The 17,917-nt window shown below is 36.5% G+C and overlaps 1 protein-coding gene across 6 annotated transcripts in view; it reads right to left on the reverse strand.

The window, feature by feature from the left end:
• LOC128864934 (piezo-type mechanosensitive ion channel component) overlaps positions 1-17,917 on the reverse strand; it is a 167,495-nt gene that overhangs the window by 88,066 nt on the left and 61,512 nt on the right. For all 6 annotated transcript variants that reach the window (XM_054104709.1, XM_054104710.1, XM_054104712.1 and 3 more), the window contains exon 3: positions 1,211-1,382. In XM_054104709.1, coding sequence (XP_053960684.1) covers positions 1,211-1,274 — 64 coding nt within the window. In that variant the 5' untranslated portion in view covers positions 1,275-1,382. The remainder of the gene's footprint in view (positions 1-1,210; positions 1,383-17,917) is intronic.

The raw sequence follows: 17,917 nt of genomic DNA on the forward strand, positions 1-17,917 counted from the left end.
TCATTTTGCCTCCGTTCACCTCCACTCATCCACTTCGCTTTTTAATTCAGTTCAGAAGGGGGAGAACTAGCGGCGTGGTAGACCAACGATATCGATTTAGTTGGCATACACTAGAATTTGAAAGCTCTTATAAAAAAATGAAACTCTAACAACTTCTTTCCTCATGATATATAGTAGCATAATCACTGAAATCTTCTTTTGTATCAAAAGACTGGGAGACGTTGTTCTCGATCCAAACGAATTTGCTGGTACTACTCAACGTCATCTTTCACAACTGTTTTTCTTTTTTTGTGCGGACATACCAAATTCAGAAATCGCGACATATAGGTAAAGCTTTTTCGTTCCTATCTAATTTCAACACGCTCCGCACATTAGTCTCTAAAAAATAGCCACGGTCGAAAATCCCGGTGCCTACAATTTTTTGACAGAATTTTATGTCGGGTAGCATTTCAAGCTCTTCGTATTGACCTAACTCGGCGACTCACATCCATTTTCAAATGAGCAGCTTACATCCGCGCATATCCGAAGGCTGCAAACATTCGTCAGCGTCTGATTGCGCAAAATTTTGAAAATTTGGTGGCCTCGTGTTATTTCAAAACAGAAGTTGCTTAATTCGACCAACGAACTGGAATCCACAATGTGTTAGGAACCGTGGAATATCAAAAACTTCCTGGCGACGCATTGATACGGACTTATCAAACTCAAATACCACCTGGTATTATTTAAAACCACTTGCTCACAATCGAAATGGCTTCAATACTTTTGTTCTGGCCGCACGCTCCAACCGGAGTTAAAGGAGGTTATATATTATGTATATGTATATATCTCGTTGACATTGAGTAGGATACAACTCTGCAGATCGAAGAAGAGTGTTGACACAGGTCATTGCGGCAATGAAGTGGTCTGATCCCGACTGTGCTTTGTAGCAGAGAGAGGGGCTACTTCCTCGACCATTTACCTTCTAACATAATTTGTAAGAGATACAAAGAAAATGTAATTTTCGCCCACAATTGAAAATCAATTATGCGAAAACAAAGAAAAAAACAATAATAACTTTCACGAAAAAATTATCTAGCTTCAAAAGTAAAATGATTGAGTGTCTCAGTAGTCACTAATCTATCTTTAGGACTTTCATTAGGATAATTATTTTTTTCTGAAAAAGTAAATATTTTTAAAACAATTCTAAATATTTATTATTTCAGACACTTACCCAACACCAGCACCGTCGGTACCACCACATATTGCACCGCGAGACAGCCATAGCTGACTGCCATTTTGTGGAAGATTTAACTGTGTTACTATCGAGGTTGAAATACCTGCGTCGACTTTTGATTTTGCTGTCTTTGCGGCATCACCAGCCGAAATTGGTCACATAGGGCCCGCTACAAGAGAAAATAAAATAAAATATGAAATTAATAAATAAATTTAATTTTATAAATAAAGTAACAGTGGTTAATCGAAGCAATCGCTCACAAATCTCTTTCAAAAAAAACTAAGCTATTCAATATTTACATATAAATGAATCTGCCTAATTCACAAGAAGGACGATAAGTGAATGGATTGAATGGATGTTATCCATGTGGCTATGTGGCTAAGAGGAACACAATTCAGCATACAACACACATTTGGCGGGCATGCAATAAATTCGAAAACGGACATAAAGTACCTCGACATTATTCTACGCTAGACTGAGTAAGCAGTCGAAAAAGTTGCATCCGCTCCGAGCCGAGTAATGCTGAACATGTGTGGCCCCAAACAACAACGTAGGCAACTTTACTTATGCGTCGAACGTAGTGTCCTCTTTTACGGGACGCAAATTTGGTCTGAGACTCTTAAAAAACCTTCATATGCACGACTTTTACTACTTTGAGCTTTTAAAGTACGAAGTGCGTTCCGAACAACTTCAGAAGATGAAGCAATGATGAGAGGAGTACTTTTACTATATATTGACGAGTGAAACAGGAAAAAAGACAAGAGATGATTCAGAGGTGTTGGATGCTATGGCAGGGGTAATATCGTCTGATTTCTCCGATAACGAGGCGGGTACCCAAAAGAGATGGTGAAGTGGATTTCCAGCGTACTGATGAGACATGGACACTTGAAGTCATACTTACACACATCATTTAAAAGACAGTCCTTACTGCATCTTCTGTACAGAGGATTCTGTTGAATACGACAAACGTTGTTTTCTGTTTGTATGACCCACTTAATGCACTTGCAAACCTTAGAAAGGCAAGTAAATAGGGGAAGGGGAGTAAAATGAAGCACTTTCGAAAACAATGAGAATAAGCCATGTGCAGTGTTTTACAACAACAAATGCTTCCATTTATTATAGCCTATCATACTTAGTGGTATGGTTGGCTGTAGATGAAATGACCCAGCAGACACAAAAACTCAAAAAGCCAGGTGCACACCCTCAAACAAAAGTGGATAACAAAAATAAAAAAAACAATGGCGGGCGAATGAGGCTTTCCATTTCAGTGTCATAGTCTTATAAAAAGAGGTAGGTGTGTGTGTGTGGATCTTTAATTAACAAAACTAATTTGCGGAAATAAACATAGGCACACTTTTAATTATAGTAGAGTCAACAAACAAGCCAGCCAAGGCGAATTATACAGCCCACCACAGACGGCAATGGCAAAATGCTCGACAGGTTGTCTGCCTTCGTACTTCAAAAAAATGGCAAGCGAATGTGTAGAAGAGCAGAAATAAAAAAATAGTTGCCGCTCCTTTTTTGTCGGTTCCTCACTGGCCTGAAGTGGAAGTCGCTTGAACTTTTTTTCACTTTACGCGACTGCTCATTTGGTGGTCAAACATGCCACACATCATGACTGTGACTTAAAAGGACATGAAATTCAGTGAGTAAAAAACTTTGAAGATTGAGAATTTACTCGCAATAAACATAAATACATAAAGGCGTGGTGAGAACTGAGGAATGTGGAGCACTGTTGAATGGCGGTGCCAGTGATGAGCTGAAGAATGCAGAATGCACACAAATATTCTTAGAGGAAGGTAACTTCCCGACTGGGAATCTGATATCGTGGTAAGCGATGACGATTCGAAACTGGGCACTGGAACAAGATGTGGAGTATCTTACCAGCGATCTCATTAAGAGAGGTCGAAAAAACTGACCATCAGGCAAAGCAAGGTCCATCCATTTGAAGCGTCCGCTCATTTACTTAGCTTATAGTCCGGCAACGATCAACTCCATAAGCTGATATCGACTAATTTAATATATCCTCAAAGATTTCCAAGATCCCGACAATATCAGCCTCTACTGAGTATTCGGTGACGGGACGCCGTGGTGTTCTGGGATATGAGAAAGTTGGCAAGTGCAGCTACTAACAGAAGATGAACTAATCTGGATACTTGTAGAGTATCGCAATAATGCCCAGCAGGTTCGAAGCCTGCTTAACGATTTCGGTGGTAGCTATAGAGTTTAGGAGAAGATCCGTCGATTCAGGATTCTAGTGCATCCCTTCTTCGTGAACCAAAACAGTTAAAGCAAAGTCTCCATGGAAGTTCTAATTAGATTCGCCAAATCATTAGTGTGGCGTCAGGGCAAGTGGGTATGGAGATGAGAATATCTTTTATGTTTACCGAAATCGGATATTAGAACCACATATATGTTAATGAGTTGCCTTTATGCTAAAATATGTGTAGTAGTAGGAGCAGCTTAATAAAAATTATTCTCCACAGGTATTAGAGAAATTGTCACAATCTGACAACTAACACTTTTGCGCAGTTTAGCTGCTTAATGAAGGTGATGTATTCCTATGTTTATGGTGACATAAAATCTATCGACGCTAAGGCAATAAAAATTCATCACAACTATAAATTGAATCGATTTGCATTTGAATTATTTAAAAGTTATTGCGAGAGCTCAGACAGCCCGTTGCCAGTCCATTCAAACCGTGGTACACGTACAGCAAATTTTGATTCAACATATTCTCTTGATTTTCGCTCGCGAGCAAAGCATCAAATTATTAGCTAAAAGCTGAGTGTTTATTGATGAGAAGAAAAATGTAAAAATTCCAAAATCGAAAGATTAATGTAGCGGGTGCATTTATTCCACATGCGCAGTAGTGGCTAAGTAAAAAGATCGGCCGGGATATTTAGAAAGTTTTTGCAGCTTTGCGTACAGTTGCTTATTAAAAAGCTGTTCTGTTTTATATTCATGATCACCTTTACGCGTAAAAAGTGGGATGAGTCGATTTTTGGAGATACGTTATTGTGAATAATCTATAGCAGAATTTAACCAGAATCAAGTTTGTGGAAAAATGTAGTCTCCATTAGACCTTTTTTAAAGAAAAGTAAAAAATACCATTTAAATAGGATGTTTGAGACCTCAAGGGCTCTATGAAAACCTTTTCGGAAAATTTCAGTGGTGATTACTGAAGATACAAAAGCCGCCAATACATTTATTTACGCTTAATTAGCGCAATTACCCGCATACCTCGAACTCTTGAATTAACCCAGTAAGAAAAAGGGGCTTTATAACATAGCGGTCATCGTATGTTCGAATATCTTTTATGTGGAAGAAAGTGCTCAACATTGTAAACAAAAAAAAAAATTACTTCACATTTACACTTTTTTGAACTGAATTTGAATGGACTATAAATCTGCACACCTCGAAGTGTTATAAAGACTCTAATTAAAATAATGAACATTTCTGTAATTTGTTAATTTTTAAAAAGTTTGGAGGTTTGATCTATAAGGGTTTTGTTATAAAATGTAGCGTGAAAAAAATTGGAAATATTGTAAACATAAAGTGGCTTAATTATATGAGCACAAGTGCATATACTAAATCGGTTTCTGAAACAGTTTTTTGTTTAATAATTATATTGTGGAAATGAAAAAAGTATCTCAAAAAATATTTCCTTACAACATTTTTAAAGTTTACACTCTTTATGAATATTTCATACATAAATCCGATCATCGCACTTTCTGGCTAACCACCACTGTAGCCATGGTAGCAAATTGAATTTTAAAGATGAGTACAAGGTTCAAGGATAATCGCTACACAAATACACGAACAAATAACTTACAATGACCTACAAAGCAACAGCAGTGCTCAAAACAAAAATAAAAACAAAGTAATAATCCTAAAAATGCACGTGGCATTTCACCCACTCGCAACGTTGGGAAAAAGTATCCATGTTAAACATTTTTTATTTGTAAATTTTCTGCATTACTACATGGCCATGTCAGAGTATAGTGGGCTTAAGCTCAAATATTTACCTGACTAGCCTTTTTTGCATATCTATGTACCTAGTACGACAAGCATATGTATGTCCATACGTGCAACTACTTTACATGAAGATAAGTGAATATTTGGGCAATAAATTATTTAATTTACAGTAAGCTTTTGGCATTTCTACCGTCTACTACTTTTTTGTTAAGCGCAATTACTTGTATGAAAATGCACGCTTTTAATTTAATAAAATGCCAAATGAATAGCTTTTAGCAAACGAAGTTCCCAGAAATGAGTATTAAGTGGAAATAGAAATGAAAGTAAAAAATGTGTGACAAAAACACTTTGTGGCACTGTCGCTCCTTTTTTCCAGGCGCACTCCCACATAATTAATTCAGAGTAGTAGCTCCACACTTTTTTTGCTAGAATCAGAGTGGCGTAAATTTGATGCTTAAGTGTTGTTGCTTACAATAAAAACAACAACACGTAATTGTGATGCGTAGTAATAGCACTTTACACGCTTATCAAATCAGCAAATTGAAGTACGAATGGCAATATGTGAGGCAGTCAAGGCGTTGCTGGAACTAATGGAAGTGCAAATGAGACAGAAAGGAGAGAGAGAAGGAAGGAAGGAAGAAGGAAATAATGGTTGGAAACATATTAGCTCACACGATAGGCTGAATGTTTTAGCCAGAAGCGAGTGTTTATGACACTTTCAATGATGATTGCTATTTGAGGAGGGCGACATAATAATGTGTGGCAAAAAAATAATATAAGGCCTATTAGAGGGGTCACCATAAAGTTTACACGCTGTTAACGTGGTGACAAATTGAGGGAAAAAGTACATGGGGCCAAGTAAAAAAGCTAAAAGCAAAATGAAAATTTGTACATAATATGTGTATAGTATGTAAGTAGGTAAGTGTATGTACATGGGTATGTGTTAAATGCCCAAAACGTGCAGAATTAGCGAAGTCAAGCTGGTCGGTTGACATCATTCAGCTCATTCTTCTGTTTGTGCCCTAAGTACACGCAGTGAATAGAAACGTATAAATTCGCAAATAAATACGTGAGTACTCGTACATATGTAGAACGAAAACTATACGTTTGGATACCTGTGTGATTCACTATGACAGTTGCTCGTTTATTTATCAACGCCTTTTCGCGACTACCACTTTGACGTGTTTATTTCGCAAAAAATTACACTTTAAAATTTAATAGTCGAAAATAATTATTTCTGTTATTGTTTGAATTATGTGCTCAGTGGTAATCGGAAGTGCAGCGCAATGGAAGTGCTTGGTCATGGCGTATGAGTAATACGAAATGCATTTCAATGCCAACGAGCGCAAAATTATCAAATCAAAGAAATTAAAATTAAAGAATGAATAAATAAAATAAAAATAAAAACAAATAAATAACACACAATTTATTAATAATAATTTTAAACTAAATGAAAAAAGACAACAAAATGAAAAAAATAAAAACAAAATAGAATTAGACAAATTAAATTAACTAGAATAAAACCAAGTAGAAGATACAACAGATTGGTATTCAATCGAATGCTCCTTTGAAATCGACGAAAAGATGGTGTGTGTCGATTCTCGTTTCGCGGCTCTTTTCCAAGATTTGGCGTATTGTAAATATTTGGTCGATGGTAGACTTTCCAGGTCTAAAGCCACACTGATAAGGTCCAATCAGTTGTTTGACGGTGGGCTTCAGCCTTTCACACAACACGCTGGCACAGATTGCAGGATCACCCTTCTTATGGATTGGGCAGATCACACTTAGGTTCTAATCGGCAGACATGCTTTCATCCGACCATATTTTGCATTGAAGCTGATGCGTGTGCCTTACCAGCTCCTCGCCGCCATGTTTGAATAGCTCAGCCGGCAGTCCGTTGGCGCCCGCGGCTTTGTTGTTCTTTAGCCGCGTTATCGCTATTCTCACCTCGTCATGGTCGGGTAGCGGAACGTCAATTCGGTCGTCGTCGATTGGGGTATCGGGATCTTCACATTTTCTGTGACATGCGCAGCTATCACTGTTTAACAGGTTCGAGATGAATGGCGAACAGTAACTTTCCCCACTTGCGTGGACTTCTACACATGGAACCATCCTCTGTCAACAAATCTATTTGAACCAAATAAAATGATTATTATCGTCAACATCAAAAAAATTGTGTTTTTCTTTGATTAAAAAATAAAACACATGGGTCCGTCGAATATGGGCAACCCTGTAGATTACAGATAACATCAAAAAATCTCGAAAGGTAAGAAATTATTACTTTTTAAAAAATATACTTTATTTTAGCTGTTTTTTTTCAGTTATATGCCAAAAGCAATTCAAAAACACAATACACAACTGATTTCCCTCTTGTGTATTTGACTTTGAATTTTTCGTTTTACATTTGGCAGCAGCCAAAAGAACATTTTGCTGATCCGTCATAAACAGACAGTTTGCACGCTTTATGGGCGATAAAATAAATGTAACGGGACGTTAAATTTTGATGCACTAGGGAAATGCCTGTACATGTACATATACATAAGGGTACAGTGATGTGAAAAATAATAGGCACAAACGAATGCAAGTTAGAAATTTGAAATTGTTGGGAATTTTTTGCCTGTTTAGAAACTTGAATTGCTTTTTTGGATTGCAATTTTTACTGGTTATAAAATATAAACTCATTTTGAGTTTATGCCTGATTGGGATATTACAATATCATATATGTACATTTATTTACTCATTATAATATAATATTACAATGGTCCCCATACCAATATGTTGCCAGCATCATTAAATGAGTTGATTGTTAATTCATCAAATCAACGATAATTCTTGCAACAAAATACTAGTCTGAAGGGTATAAATTCAGACTATTGCGAGGGTGATTAAATGTTTCGTATGGCAGTCATCAGCAGTCAAGATGACCCTAGTGAAAGGGCGCATGATTGTGCCTGATCACTATTTTTAACGATATCGTTCTTTTTGTTTTTCTAAAAGTATAGCGTGCCATTATTCTTCTGTAATACCTGCATACATCTTTTTTTTACAGACCACTAATAAGATTGTTTCTGAATCCCACAAAAAAAAAAACAGCCGATGGCTTTCTAACAAATTTGTGTACTTTAAATTTTGTTATGCGGTGGAACAACCTTTTCTGCGCCCCTGCGCACAGGTATTCATAGTGATGAACCTGAGCTTTGGCTCAAGTAACCCAGCTCAGTCAAAAGCCTGTTAAGCTAGCTGCGTTAATTGTACTTAAATCAGGTCAGTCCATAAGTTCGTGCGTTTTTAAAGGTGGTTTTAAAATTAAAGATGTTTAAAGTATTTATCAATCAATAATATGTATATTTTCCTTCATTATTTACAATGTGTTCCCAACGTTTAGGCAAATTTTTAATTCCCTGCTCAAAAAATTTTTTGTCCTTGGAGCCAAAAAACGCTTCGATATCCCTTTTTATAGCTTCTTTTGAGGAGTAGTTCTTAAGGTGATAAAATAATTAATAAAGGTGCAATATCCGGAGAGTATGGTGGGTGCGGCATTAGCTCCCATCCGAGCTTGTTCAGCTTGCCTAATGTTTGCCTTGCGGTATGAGGTCTTGCGTTGTCGTGGTGAAACAATACTTTGCGTCTATTCACTAAAGACGGTCGATTTTTGTTAAGTGTCTCATCCAGGTTTGATAACTGATGGGAATAATATTCAGCAGTTATCGTCTGGTTTGGTTCCAGAAGATCATAATAAACAATACCGGCCATATCCCATATAGACAGGAGAATCTTCTTGGGGTGAAGGCCATCTCTAGGGGTCGGTTCTGGTGTTTCATCTTTATCTAACCATTGGCGTTTGCGAACAGGATTATTGTAAAGGACCCATTTTTCATCACCAGTAAGGATACGGTTCAAAAAACTTTCATTTTCAAGCCGTTGCAGCAGCTGAGAACAGACATTCACTCTCTGCAGAAAGTTGGCGACGGAAAGTCTATGCGGAACCCATTTTCCCAGCTTTGAAACCATTTCCAACTGAACCAGGTGCCTGTGAACTGTTCCATGCGATGAATTTAACCTCTGAGCTATCATATCAACTGTCAAATTTGGCTCAGCTTCCACGAGTTCGAGCAAGACGTCGGAGTTAAAGACCAGCGCACGGGGCATCCTCCACGTCGCAGTTACCACTGCGGAATTTTGAAAACCACTTTTTTGCAGTCCTTGCACCATGAGTGCAACAGTGTTTATTTCTGCAGCAGCATTTGTTGCATTTTTACCACTTTTATAAAAAAATACAAAATATCCCTCTTATACTCGTACGCGTTCGAAGATTCCATTTTATTTTTTAACAACACGTGCTTCTATCCGCGATTAAAATCACTTGTTGAATGCACAATATATCAAAGAAAATATGTATAAATAGTTCCGTTATATTCCGCGAATAACTTTTTGTATGCACAAATCGTACAAAAGTGAAATTATGGTTAAATATGGTCTGACCTGGTATAATACTTCTATTGTTATGTAAGCTTTTATATGAGAGAACATTCGATGAATTGCTCCTGAAGTGGTGTGAACATCCGGGGGCCAACTAGCACTAAATATTCTTGTATCAAGACATATGATTCAGGTAAGGTGGCCACGGAGAATGGTCAAAATAGTCGTCTGGATAAATTTGTACACTTGACGCTGTCTCAAAGGTTAATGAGCCGATTTAAAGCTTGCTATTTATAGCTTTGCTGAGCCGTTAAATTGTGCTAAGTAAAGAAATTGTATCGTCCATTTCCCGAAATCTTTTGAGGGGTCACATTACGCTTAAAAAAATCTTTGTTTTTTGCTTTTGATGAAACGAAAGCGTTACAACGTTCCAAACTAGTGCCTAAAAAAATTAGAAAATTTAATTTATTTTTCAATCCCACTAGAGCCAATGTGAAAAGGCAGATCAGGCGGGCCTTTACAAAAAATTTGTTTTGTTTATGACAACAATACAGTATTGAAAGTTAGAGCAAGGCGGTGATTCCCGAATCCGCTCAGGTAGGTCCCAAATTTCGAGAAATCGAGAATAAAATCAAGAAAATGTGGTAGTTGGCTTATGAGTACTTATTAAAACTATTTGTTGATACGGAGAAGCTCATATATACCAAACTTTGATAAAACGAAAAACTGAAGATAACTACATTTTTGCCGATTCTCCTGGAACTCCCTTATTTCTGCGAAATTTTCCATAAAAAAATTTTGCATTGACATAATGAAGAAGTTTTGATTGTTAGTTTCCGTTAGCAAAATCGCCCACATAATGTCAAAAAGAGCTATGCAGGAAAGCGCAAGATGACTTGCCTACGCGAAAAAACTGCAATTAAGAGGGGTAGGTTTTCCAGCACTTTCAAATTTTCTATTTTTTTTGTTTTTGCTTTAAAAACTCATTTACAATCTAAAGAATATCTTTACAATGTTTTAAACTTAATAGAAAGTCTAAAAAGTCCTTATAAGGTCAGGGAAGTGATGAGCGTCGAATGAAAGATGAGTATGAAAGAATCGCGTTTTCCTCGAAATAGGTTTTTTCCGCGCTGTCGAATATACAATAACTCAAATAGAAAACAAGATATCAACTTAAAATTTGGCCGGGATACTCCTTAACATATTGCATGTACCTAAAATTTTATGTTAATATAATTATAACTAAAAATATTGTTTTCAATTTGTTTGTACAAAAATGTAATTTTGTATTTGCATTCTTATTGTTTGATTTGGGGAAAAAGTTAAAAAATAAAAACTTGACTACACACTTCGCATATAACGAGTTTTACCAAAAATTTTGCATAACTAGTAGTAGCGAGGTTTTGGTATTCAATAAATATAACGAGACTGTAGATATAGCGAAGAATTTCTTCAACTTCGTTTCACTGTAGTTAAATCGTAGCTCTGAAAGATCCCACTGTGATAATCTCACACAACCGAACGCAAACCTGAATCGAATAACGACGCTATAAGAAATATGCAAAGGACTTTCCTTTTTAGTGAGCAACTTAAAAAACAATACTTGTTCTTATTAATTTTCACATAACTGTATATTTTAAATATATATTGCATGTTCTAAACACTAGTAAATCACTGGTGTGTAAATCTAAAGTGAGAAAAAATCAAAACCTATTTACATGAGCAGCGTAAAATACAACAGAATACAAAGTGAGTTGACTAGCCTATTTACATATTCACAGAAAAAGAGGAAGGGAGGGCGACAATTTTCAGCTGTTGCATGAAACGGCCTTTGCCAAGCGCAAATATGTTGCCGACTGCGGCTTTAGAACAGAAAAGATTTTAAAATTTGAAATTTGCTTACAATCGCACAGACATATTTAGTACATACATACTTATAAAATAGCTATTCATATAGCTTCCATAGCAAGATTGGAGAATTAAAAGTTTATTTGAATTGCGAAAACATATTTTCTTGATATGTTCCTCATAAATATTTATATTTGTAAATTATTATTTATGCAATGCAAGTGTGAGATACCCCATGCCACATGCAATCAACCCCATGCCACATGCAATCAACGGTGGCAACATCTGCCGCAACCCGCTTTTAATAATAAATAATAAAAATTGAAGAAAGAATAACAGATACGTTTGCCCATTTTTGGCAACAGCGCTGGTTCTTCATAACCACGCGCTAGAAAGCTACATAGAAGTCAAGTCAAATGGGCTGGCGTCATGCGGTCAATCAAGGAGGGGCACGTATTTATATTATATCTATAGATACTTAACTTCCACGGAGGAAAGAATTTTAGAAAAAAGTTTTCAAAACAAACGACGAGTCGAAATCAAATCACAGTTTTTTTTTTTAAATTTTTCTGTGACTATTGGATTTAATGTGTTTTCATTAAAACAAAAAATGTTTTCTTTGTCTTATTATTCATTTATTTTTCTTAGAACACAATTTTTTTTTTTTTATTTGTTCTGCGCCTGAATATGTATACAGGGTTTGATTGAAAAGTAATGAGCCTTCCCGCACGGAGCGTCTGCCAAGCGATCAACCGAATCGGCTGGTGGGGGAAAATGATCGTTGGACCTTCCCCTTCCACTAGAAACCGGTCCCAGTTCGCTGGCAACAGCGGTGCAGTCAACATCGCTCCGCGCGTGAAAACTGTTTTAAAAGTGTGTTAGGATTTTGCAGTGGCGCAAATTCAGCGATCGTTGGAGCAACGTCACTCGATCATATTTTGCATAAAGCTAAACAGTTTGTACCTCCAGGAAGCACTGTAAACGCGGCATTTTACAAAGAAGTGCTCCATCGGCTGAAAAACCGCTTCGCCCGGGTTCGGCCCGACCTCGTCAACAATTGGACCTCTCATCACGACAATGCGCCGGCGCACACCGCCTTCCTCTGCACCTCTGCATTGGTCAAGATGGGGGTTCCGGGGCTTCCCCACCCTCCCTACAGCTCAGACCTGTCCCCTCCGGACTTCTTCTTGTTCCCGCGCCTGAAAAGAAAGCTGCAGCGGAGGCGTTTCGACTCCATCGAGGCGATCCAAAAAACTGTGACATGCAGTGGAACGACCGCTACCAGCGGTGTATTGACGCTCAAGGGTCCTATTTTGAAGAATATTGGTTGTATAAGCTAAACGGTTTAATAAAACTGCTTAAAAAAATAAGGCTTATTACTTTTCCATCAAACCCTGTATTCATATGTTTTCTTTTAAGTTTTTTCTTGTTTTATAAAAAAAATGTATTGTAAGGAAACCATGGAAATATTTACTTATTTCGTGAATTTATATTTATGAGAGCATTTTTTACGAAACCCGCCATTAAGAAAAATCCTGGTTGCACGCCTGGATGGCGCTGAAATGTTCGTAATTTTATTATATCGGGTGTTTTTTTTTGGAGTTGGAGAACTTAAAATAATAACGAAAACAGAAATACTGTTGGAATGCATTTTTGTATTATAATCTGGCAGATAATTTGATCGCATTTATCCGGCATATGTTCGCCAGGGCTACGAGTTACATGGATCATTTGATCAGTGAAATTTCTGACAATTTTTTCAATAAATTTGGCCGCATGGCGTCAATGGTAGTTTGAATATTGCAATAACTCGATTGTTAAGCCATATACAGCGCAAGTGCCACACAGCGTAAAATCCAATGTCGCCAATGTTTAGCGGATTAATTTTTGGAAACAAACATTCAGTCAGCACGGCTTGAAAGCGCTCGCTATTCTCCGTAACGGCAGCTCCTTTCTCATTTCGAAAGAAATAAGAACTGATGATGCCGCCAATGCTCGCGAACAGATTTTTTCAAAGTAAATTTCCACAATGTGGAAACGTTGTTCTACCGTTAAACGATTCATGACGGCTTGTCAAACTTTATTAAACACAGTTTACCACTGTTGCCAAAAAGAGTTATGAATATCGATAGTTCTTATGCAGCAAAGAAAAGATACCCGATACAATACATATACCTACATACTTACAGTGATTTTCAAATATTTTCATCACCAAACTTATCTAATTTTCTCCAATGACGTGACAGCCTGCGTAGCCAATGGAGAAACGAACTGACTCGCATCTATGATACTTCAGATGTAATTATTATGTCTGAAACAAAAATAAATATTGGAAATACGAAAGGCCTAATGTCAGAAATTTCAGCGAGGATATCTAAATGAGAAAGTGGAAAGTCGAGTAAAGAGTGTCAATAGGTGAAAGATAGCAGGATGTATATTTTCGAACCCTTCAGTATCGTTTTTAATTTTTCAAGCTTAGAGATGAGCCACTTTTCTTGATATGAGATTTGGATATACATATAACGTCCAGGCTAATGAAGCTATAATCCATAATGCGGCATATACTTCACTAATTGGATGCGCTTTCCGACTCAGGGGCTCCTGAGGAGTAGTATTTCTCTTATGTGGATTAAAATATTTTAGTTGTCTTTGGCCGATGTGCAATCGTCATAGTTGCAAACCAGTTGAGGCGTGCAGACGGGTCCTAAATTGCTTTCGTACAAGCGAGTAACATAATAAGCATAACTTTCTTAAACGAAGATGAAATACCAGTCATAGGCTTTCTTATTGCAATTTCAGCTACGCACTAGCACATTTTGATTTAAGCTGGCGAGATTATAATAGATTATAGCAGAACACCCACGTGTCCCATACATCGCTTTTAGTAAAAACGTTTCAAAGCAAAATTCAAAAGTAGGCCATGGACGACAATCGGTTCTAACGGGTCGACGCTTAATGCCGCGCATATAACCTTACTTTCGATCTTTCTTTTCTTTTTTGATACGGAATTGTGTCCCCGATATATTTTCGAGCGCTGAACACGATTCTGGGAGGAAAAGGGTAAATTGCAAAAATCGTGGATAAAACTCATGAAAATTGGATTTTGGATTTAAAATAGCGGATCCAAAATTAAAATTCATAAACTGAACACTCTAGAACTTTGGGAGTCTCCGATTATCGTCATTTTGAATTCTTAAACATCGGATTTGTACTCTTCTACCCCCAAAACGACTGAGTAGGCGTGCTACTATTGTTTTGGTGTTTTATGTCTTTTTATCCCCAATCTTTTCAAAACCATGACACAATGGCCATTTGTGAACTCCAGATTCGTACTCAGTGCACGGATAAAATATGGAAAACTAGGCTAATATCAACAGAAAAAAAACATGTGCATGAACTGCCAATTGAATCCATTAAACTGTTTTTGTTTCCCGTCCAGGACGATTTAAGTGTTGAAACATAACAGCGAAGTTGTCACTGGTGAGAAGTGCCGAGGCTCGCGAAAATAAATTAAAAATTGTGTTGACTCCTGGGCTTACTGTAAAGCCAGCCGCAGAAGTCATTAGAATGACGTATTTTATTTATTGCCGAATCGAGTCCCAAGCATTAGATACACTACGCTGTAAATATGTCTGGTTGCTTGTAGAAATTCATTTGTTGCGTTGATTATTTATTTTTCTATAATTAGTCTATATATTGAAAACTGTCAATGGTACACCAATAATAGTTAGATAGTTTCAGATTATTACGCCGAAAACTAAGATTTAAGCAGATATTGGAATTGTTTACAAGAATACTAAACTTTCTTCCTTTTAAAAATGCCTTACAATTTTTTGTGAAATAATTAAATGAGACCCCCTATAATTGAAAACAATCACTTTATACAAATATCTTAACTAGAACTCAGCATGTGAATAATTGATGGCGCCACTGTGCCTTCGTGTTCGCTAGATATCTATTATATCTAGGTAAGTATCTACAAGTACGAGTACATACATATTTAAAACTGTATTTGTTTGCGAATGCATTGCATGACGACCTTTGTGATGATGATTTCATTTCGTGAGAATGCCACGCATTTAATTTATGAGAAAAATTCATAGTCGATGTTGTAATAATTTTCATACTTCACAAGCATACAGTGCCGCTCAACTGAATAGGTTTGACTTCTTTTTTAGACTTAGAACATAATATCTTCATAACGAGCACTTGGATTTAAACCAGAAAAATTTTGTTAACGATTGTTAAACGATCAATTATTTATAAAATACATTATTATTTTTTTTTTTTTTTGGTTTGGTTTTTATATTTTTTTATTACAATATATTTTCAAAAACATAGCTGAAAATCTACATTATTTTTGGCTCAAGTGAATAGGTTTGACCAACAAAACTATAAAAAAAAATTATTCACAGCAATATTTCATGGCACTTGGTAACTTAAATAATAAAAGATACTATTTCTGCATTATTTAATATTTGGTATGACCACCCTTATTCTTAATTATTTAAACATTCGAGTTGATAAGGAATCGTAATATTTTTCAGTTTCAATCAGTGAAATAGTTGACCAGGCTTTTTTAATCGCTTCAACCAGGGTCGCCGAGTCTTGAAATTGTCTTCCCGCTTCATACATTCTCCTGGATAAAAGTCCCCAAATGTTCTCGATAATATTTATGTCTGGGGAGTAGGCGGCCACTCGAGCAAGTTGACATTCTGGTCCTTAATCCACTGTTTTGTAATCCGGGCTATATGGATGGGGGCGTTGTCTTGTTGGTACGTCCATTGAATAGGCCCAAAAATTTCGGAAAACTGGGGAAAAGCCTTTTGGAGCACAGTCTGCAGCTCGCAAGTTCCATAAAACGATATGGCTCCCCAAACCATTACGCCTCCTGTACAGGAGTGATGACGACTCAAAAAGCATTCCTCTTTTCGCATATCGTGAAAATAGTAGTTGTAGCCATCCGGTCCGTTGAGATTGAATTTTTTTTCGTCGGAGAAGACCACAGCCTTCCACTCCTTGTTTCATGTTATGTGATCCCGCGCAAATCGAAGTCGCGCTTCCTTCCGTGCATTTTAGCACTCCGAATAACTCGTTTTACCGTTGCAAAACGAGCATTTACACCGCATTCATCCCTGATTTTACAGGCAGAGAGGTGGGAATTCGAAGCACTTCGAAGGATTAGTCGCCTCTCTGATGCCGTTGTAGCATATTTTTTTCCTCCTTTCATTTTTTAATCGGCTTCATTAGGAAGAACATTGCTTACCACGTTTTGGCTTCGAGCAATCTTCTTTGCTATTTCATTATGTTATAGGCCAGATTCAATATAGCCTTTAATTTGACCTTTTTCAAAATCAAGATTTTCCCCGACCCATATTAAAAAAAATGGTAGCAATTACTTTAAATTTAAGTAGGCCAAAGAAATTATATATTATGTTTTCAATCACGCAGTCAATCAAAAAGTGAAGTCAAGGTTGGCAAACCTAATCAGATGAGCCAAAAATAGACCACACATTTAGCGAATTCCACGATGAAAGCAAAATTCTGATTTACCGTTGCGTAGAACCCGTTACATTTTCTTGTCATATTATAACAAATGAATGTTCAAAACAAAAAAAAAAAAAAAATGCCATAGGAAGAAAGAGAGAAGAAAAAATAGAAGAAATAATTTTCAAACCTATTCAGTTGAGCGGCACTGTAAGTACTTAGGGCGCGGTGGCATGGAAGGTTAGGGCTTTTATATGTGTATTTTCCGATAAAACCAGATGAACCAGTTGAAGCGGCTATCTTGGGGATTACAAACCCGTACTATCTAAAATATAGATTATGAAAGCGATAATTTACAAGAAGAATATTGCCAATTTTTTAAAATAAAATTAATTTGGTTTTTAAACTTATAGTGGATCATGCGAAATCCAACTTAAAAATTCTTAAATGTTGGCTGTACTAAGATAAATACTTAAAAATACTCATTTATTGAGAATTTATAGAAATAATATGAAAATATGCATAAAAATATAAACGCTTAAAGAGAGTACCTAATGTTTTCGGGTTGACTTTAAATCATTGCAACTTCAAATTGTTGCTCGTGGCTTCACCTGGAAAGTGTTTCTCATTGAGCATGAACATCGGATATAATAAATTTGTTTTTTAGTTTTTATGTCAAGACAAATAATGAAGACAACATACACTCCTTACTGCTGGTTTACTTTGTTTAAGCACTCTATACAGATATCAAATCTTCAAATACAGTAGATTATGTCAAGACAAATAATGAAGACAACATACACTCCTTATTGCTGGTTTACTTTGTTTAAGCACTCTATACAGATATCAAATCTTCAAATACAGTAGATTCTGTTTTTATGCGGTTTTTTTTATGCGGTTTTGAAATAGTGCGGTTTTTAAAAAAATAGAAAATGCATGTCGGCCTATCGGGAATTGTACATATAAACAAGA

Source organism: Anastrepha ludens, chromosome 5 (genome assembly GCF_028408465.1).
Source record: "Anastrepha ludens isolate Willacy chromosome 5, idAnaLude1.1, whole genome shotgun sequence".
Classification (NCBI taxonomy): domain Eukaryota; kingdom Metazoa; phylum Arthropoda; class Insecta; order Diptera; family Tephritidae; genus Anastrepha; species Anastrepha ludens.